The sequence below is a fragment of the Phalaenopsis equestris genome, unplaced genomic scaffold (genome assembly GCF_001263595.1).
Source record: "Phalaenopsis equestris unplaced genomic scaffold, ASM126359v1 Scaffold198089, whole genome shotgun sequence".
NCBI classification, from domain to species: domain Eukaryota; kingdom Viridiplantae; phylum Streptophyta; class Magnoliopsida; order Asparagales; family Orchidaceae; genus Phalaenopsis; species Phalaenopsis equestris.
Window position 1 is genome coordinate 4698 of NW_018218027.1, and position 6911 is coordinate 11608.

The 6911-nt window shown below is 36.6% G+C and overlaps 1 protein-coding gene and 1 non-coding gene across 2 annotated transcripts; both read right to left on the reverse strand.

Moving 5' to 3' along the window:
- Positions 1-434: 434 nt before the first annotated feature.
- TRNAA-CGC lies at positions 435-507 on the reverse strand. Its single transcript has one exon. It is a non-coding gene; the product is annotated as a tRNA-Ala (tRNA).
- A 5140-nt stretch (positions 508-5647) lies between these two features.
- LOC110035550 (alanine--tRNA ligase, chloroplastic/mitochondrial-like) lies at positions 5648-6698 on the reverse strand. Its single transcript, XM_020739793.1, has 2 exons — positions 6466-6698; positions 5648-6127 (listed from the first exon to the last, which is right to left on the reverse strand). The coding sequence occupies exons 1-2, from the start codon at positions 6696-6698 to the stop codon at positions 5794-5796; spliced, it is 567 nt and encodes a 188-aa protein (XP_020595452.1). The 3' UTR covers positions 5648-5793.
- Between the last annotated feature and the right edge of the window lie 213 nt (positions 6699-6911).

Sequence of the window (6911 nt, forward strand, 5' to 3'; positions counted from 1 at the left end):
ATATTCCGCACGACAGAGAAAAAAACGGCGCAGTAACATGGGGAATAATCCCCCCATGTTATTCATGTGTTATTTTAACACCAGGAATATTCCCAGAACACAATAACACATGAATAACACGGGAGAATTCCCCCTTGTTATTGTGCCGTTTTTTCTCTATCGGGAATATTCTCCGTGTTATTCAAGTATTATTGTGTCATGAAAATATTTTTGATGTTATAATAACACAATAACACGGGCAAAAATATATTTCTCATATTACTACATCAATTTTATTAGCTACGAACGTTATTTGTGCATGCATAATACAGATGTAATATTTTTTTCATATTATTGACCACATTTTCCTTTTATACTGTCCAAAGTTCAATCTCGCAACACAGATATATAGCCTATGCCAAATATAGAGTAAATATATATAAAATTGCAGCGTGTGGAGGTGCGGGGAATCGAACCCCGTGCCTCTCGCATGCGAAGCGAGCGCTCTACCATATGAGCTACACCCCCAAGTAAGTGTTAATGCAAATGTTATTTGAGCAATTAACGTATAACGATTAATCTCTCCAGCACTAGATTTCTGCCTTAAATTTAAATTTTGAAAATATTAGAAACGAGAATGCAGTACTCGTTCTTTTAATGATTTTAGCATATTTTTCTAGGGGCCTTTACATACACGCCATTCTTTTTTTTTTTCTTTCTTTTTTTTTTTTTTTTTTCTTTTACATTTCTATATACTTGACTTGTTATTTTTACAGACTGTAATCTTTCATATTGTTATGTGAAAACATAGAAATTCACACAATAACAATCAAAAACAAAAAATTTATGTGGTTTGGTATTACTTTGATTTGTCTGCGTCCACGTAGAGGGAGATTCTACTAGCATCTGATGGGAGAAAGAAAAAAGAATTGGGTTGCAATTTTAACACTTCTCACCAAGCAAATCTCGTAAGCCCTCAAGTCCCTTTTACATAGGACGACTAGAGCTTACAAGTAAAAGAAAGTCAGAAGGTCATATTACCCCTAATTAAAATAAAATCATAAAATACAACAATCTCCACGTATAAGTGAAAGATGACCAAATGAGCTCCAAACTTCAATTCTGGTGCACCAAGATGGTTGCCTACGTACCTCCCTCTTGAAGGGATCAAACCTCGATAGTTTTTCAAAATGCTCTTTTGGGCAATCAGTCATGAACTTGGATGTTCAACAAGTTCATGCATTAACTGAACTTCTGGACTGACAATGCCTTCGTGAGCATATTCATTGGATTCTTCGTATTTATCTTATTCAATAGAAACTTCCTTTCTTCAATCAAATCTCGAACAAAATGGTACCTCGCATTAATGTGCTTGGTACGAGCATGATGAACTGAATTTGTAGCCAATAATATTGCACTATGAATGTCACAGAACATCATCAGAGACATCTGATCAACTCCCAAGGCATACAATAAGTCATGCGTCCATATAGCTTTCTTCATCGCCTCTGTGATTGTCATGTACTTAATCTTTGTAGTAGACAAAACACATTAAACTGGAGAACTGATCTCCAACTGACTGAATCTCTTACCCATGTGAATAAATAACCAGTTGTAGATCTCTGTCTATTCATTTCACCTGCATAGTCTGAGTCAGTGTAGCCTACACACAAATCTACATTGAATGGCAGTCTCTCAAACACCAAACCAATATCAATTGTACCCTTCAAATACCTTAGAATACTCTTCACAACCTGTCAATGACTCATTTCTGGATCATGCATGAATTTGCTCACAACACCAACTACTAATGCAATGTATAGTCTAATACAAATCATGTATACATCTGACTGCCTACTACACTAGCATAAGAAACCGATCACAAATTTTTCCTTTCTTGATCATCTTCAAGAAACTGATCAAAACTTAACTAAAACTGCAATGCAAAGGGTAGACTCGCTGCCTTACTTAACTCATCAACCCCAAATTTCTTCAACACCTTACGAACATAAGCTTCTTACGAAAGTTAAACCTTTCCAACATACTTGTCCATGAGAATCTCCATGCCAAGAATTCTACGAGCTTCACTCAACTCCATTTCAAAATGTTTGGACAGTTGATTCTTCATCTTATCAACCCCCAATATGACTGACAGATGCAATCAACATATAAAAGCAAGTAAATGAACTCGTCATTGACCAATTTTTGGAAATATGCACAATGATCTTACTGGCTCTTCGCGTACTCCTGTCCATTCTTGCATTGCTCATTTTTATATCATTGTCATAGTGACTACTTCAACCCATATAAAAACTTATTTAGTTTGCAAACAACATTTTTTTATGCTCCATATCCAGGCGGCTGCAACATGTAGATCTCCTCTTGCAATTCTTTATGTAGGAATGCAGTCTACACATCAAGTTGTTCCAAGATCAGACTGCATTGTGCTACAAGTGCTAAGAGAACACAAATTGAGAGATGCTTGACTACTGAAGAGAACACTTCGTCATAATTAATCTCATCTCGTTGTGCAAAGCCTTTCGATACTAATTTTTTCTTGTACCTCACATCAGCTTCACAAACCTCCAAATATTATTCTTCAAAGAGACTCCTTCTCTTCATCCATTATCGCTCTCCAAATATTGCAGTATGGGCTCTCCACCAGTTCTTTGTAGTGACAAAGAATTCCTGTCTCTATGATTGAAAGTGTAAATGCAATGTGATCTCTCAGTCAAGCTGATTTTGGGACATTCTGCCACCTAGTCCTGCTCCTTGTAATAGATTCCTGAGCAGGAATCATCCTCAACAAGTTTTTCCGCCTTCTCTTAAGTAATATCAACAGATACCTCATGAGTTGCAATTGATTGAGAAGTTTGAGTCATAGTGGACGAACTCTATGGAACAAATGAAGTTACATCAAACTCCAACTTCTGTTGCATATTTGTGGTCCCAGTAAAACTTTTCACCCACTTTGAGTTTCAATATTTTAAAAAGCTTACCTCATATACTTAACATTTGTGCTAATGACAATCTTCCTTTCTTACTAATCATACTGCTTAAAGCCCTTGACTCCACGCCTGAAGCCAATGAAGATCACTTAATTTGCTCGTGGTTTTTGTTTATCATTATGCACTTATTACTAAGTTTGACACTCAAACACTCTCATGTGTTCATAATCTCTAGCAGGATGCCCGAACACATCTCCTTTAGGGTCTTATTCTCAATAGCCGCAGAAGGCAGATGGTTCACCAAGTGACTAGCATTTTCTATGACATCGACGCAATAGATTATATCCAACCCAGCATTAGAAAAAATACACCGAACTTTCTCTATCAAAGTGTCATTCATCCTCTTTGTCACCCCATTCTGTTGTGGTGTCTCTCGAACAGTGAAGTGGTGCTCTATATTATCTCTTTGGCACTTTGCAAGAACGCATCTGAAGTGTATTCACCCTCATTATCTGATTCGATACACCATATCTTTTTACCAGTATGAGTCTCAATCCACTTTTTCCAAATTATGAAAATTTCTAGCATCTTGCTTTTGCGCTTCATGGTGTACACCCATACATAACTAAAATAAAAATCAATAAAAGAGACAAAGTTTCTCCGCCTGTTGATTGATGTTGTCTTCATCAGGACCCAAATATCTGTGTGAACATACGCTAAAATATCTTATGTATTGTGGATGACAGTCCCAATAGATGCTTGTGTCTTCTTGTCAGACACACAATATTCATAGAAATCTAGCTTGCAAGTGCTCACTCCTTTGATCAATCATTTCTTCGCCAAAGCCTGAAGTGAAGCCTCTCAAGCATGTGCTAGCCGCATATGCCACAACATAGTGGCGTCAGAAGAATTATCAACAACAACAGTCATTCCATTCAATGTACTACGCTGAAGGTAGTAAAGATTGTGATGACAAACTCCCTTCATAAAAGTCATTGTTCCACGATATATTATCACAACTTCTGCCTCAATAACGATCTTATAGCCTTTGGACTCTAAAGCCTCAACTGACAAAAAGTTATTCCTGATATTTTGAACATATTTAATAACAGCTAGCTCTCTCACAGTAACATCATGCATCCTGATAAAGATACTCCCAACACTAATAGTACGACAAGCTTGATCTTTGTCCATAGTCACTGCACTGCTATCCAGTTCCTTGTACGTGCAAAACCATTCTTGATGAGGACAAATATGATAGATAACAGTTGTGTTCAGAATTCAACACGAATCATCTGTAAACAAAATGTGAAATACTGCAGACAATGATACATTTGAATCCGCCTCTTCACATCTTTCGATAATGAAATTTGCTTTCGCCTCAAATGCAACTTTCTTTTCTTTCTCCTGCAGCTTCAAACAATTTTCTTCTAATGACTAGTCTCTCAAAAGTAAGCACACTGATTTTTCCTAACTGCACCTACGATACTTGCCCCACTTTTGAGAAGTGTCGTTGCTGTCACCTTTCTTTATCAAATTATTCTTGTTCTTGTATCTATCACGTTGGAGTGTAGGTGCTTCAGCTGATTCCATTTTTGTGGACTCCTTGTCTTTTCGACGGAAGTCATGATTTAACAGCGTCGTAGTAAATTCACTATAATTCAAAACCTCTTTCCTATGAATGAGCGTCATAGTGAAGTTCGTACTTATCCGGGAACAAATTCAATAGAAAAGGCGTCTTGTTTTCATATCCAACCTCCTCATCTAAATTAACAGATCTGTCAATAGCTCACTGAATGGGCTTTTTGAGCAATGACTATGTCGTCGAGATTATCGTAGCAACCGTCAAATCTACCGGCAAAGCACGTCAAACGATCTGCTGCAAAGATCGTCACCAACACTACTAGATATGCTTTTATCGATGCCAAGACACGATCCAATTGATGTCGTCAATTCTCAAACCAAAAACTACACGCTCTGATACTAATTGTTACGCAAAAACAATGAGGAAGTGTGTAAATTCACACAACAATCATACACAAAAGATTTATGTGATTCGACGTTAAGTTAATTCGCCTACGTCCATGGGTGGAGATTCCACTAGCACCAAATGTGAGAAAAACGAATTTGGATTACAACTCAAAACTTCTCACCAGGCAGCTCTCACAGACCCTAAGTCTCTTTTATAGAAGACTAGAATATACAAGTAAATAAAGTAAAAAAATTAGAATACCCCTAATTAAAAAACACCATAAAATACAACACAATATCATTTGACTTTTCAAAATGAAACACCTTTTCGTGCATCGGAAAGGTGACATTCAGAAAGTACAATTTCAGTGTTAAATATGTAATTACATAGGAATTGGGTGGTATGTATGCAAATCTTTCTATTCTGTATCATTTTTTTTTATAAAAATTCAATCCTTTTTTTTCTAGAAAAATAAAGAAACGATCCTACCGATACTACTTAGTTTATTTTTAAATTTCAAGTTTTCTTAAGAGTTTCATGGTCTTATTTGCAATATGTGGAATTGCCCAGTTAATACATAGGAGGGGTAGGATCAATGATGATTTAAGCAAAATTTATGACAATACATGCATTAATATCGAAAATTTCTTATGCAACTCAAAGTTTCATTGTATAACTCTTTCCAGTTCAAATTCACTTCAAATATTCACAGAAGAGTTGATCAATCTAACACAAACGCATACTGCAAATGTACACAAACTATGGGTAATATGATATTATACTATATTTTATATATGTTACACTGAGCAATAACTTTGAAACCACATAAATCTTCAGGACATCATGAACAATAATGCAAGATAAGTTGAATTGCAACTTTACTCCAAATTTCACCTATTTCATATCAGTGAAAGCAGCGATGAGCTCTGATCGAGCTTTCTCGAGCGCATCCGGCAAATTCTCAGGTTTCTTTCCACCTGCCTGAGCGAAGTTAGGCCTTCCACCTCCGCCGCCTCCGCAAATCTTAGCTATGCTTCCTATGAATTTCCCAGCATGGAGTCCAATCCCAATAATACCAGGACTAAATGCTGCAACCAAACTCACCTTCCCTTCGCCCGGGCATGACCCCAAAACCACAGCTGCAGGATCTTGCAGCGAATCAATCAGGAACTCAGCTGCACTCTTAAGCGCATCAAAGTCCGTGTCGCCCATGTTCTCGATGATAAATCTGAGAAACATTCATATTTGATTTAAATATAGTTGTGCAAAGTTAAGGTTGGGAGTAAAAGGGAAGTGTGTTGGGTTATAAATATTCATATTCGGGGTACGGCACACAATTCTTATGTATTTATATATCTCACACCTAAACTTTCATATTTATATATATATAGCACTCAAAATTTTAATATTGCATTAAAAATAGCAATGTTATCACTTATTAAAAGTGAAATACACTTTTTCATGCATAGGTTTGAAGCACCAAAATGCAGTGTAGGTAAATATGAAAGTTTAGATGTGAGGTATGTATATACATAAGAATTGTAAATTTCACATATTCATAATCACCTGATATTAGATGTTCCGACAGTGATGGCCTTCTCCTTGGCAGCAGATGCTTTCAGCATCGCCAATTTGTTTTGGAGTGTCGAAACCTCATTCCTCGATGCTCTTAGCTCATCCAAGATGCTTTCCACTCGAGCAGCAACATCTTCTGCTCTTACCTGGCAAAAGAAGCAGACGATGTGTATGAGACTTGAAGAGAGAAACCAAAAATATTGCTTGTAAGGGAAAAGGGACATTTACATGTACCACACAATTCTTATGCATTGGCATATCTAAACAACTAAACTTCTATATTAGATGCATAATTCTCAAATCTTTACTATCACTTTTACTTGCTTTTTAAAAGTGAAATACACATTTTTATGCATAGCTTTCTGACAACTAAAGGTACGTTTGGGGCTGCTTATGTGTTTGCAAAACGCACTGGGAATGTTTGTTTTGTGCGGTTG

What these genes read in the sequence shown, in the direction of transcription:
- LOC110035550 (XM_020739793.1), bottom strand. Translation starts at nt 6,698, where the DNA reads ATGTCCCTTTTCCCTTACAAGCAATATTTTTGGTTTCTCTCTTCAAGT. An exon ending in GTCGGAACATCTAATATCAG is followed by an intron (nt 6,128 to 6,465) that starts GTGATTATGAAT and finishes AATGTTTCTCAG; the next exon opens with ATTTATCATCGAGAACATGG.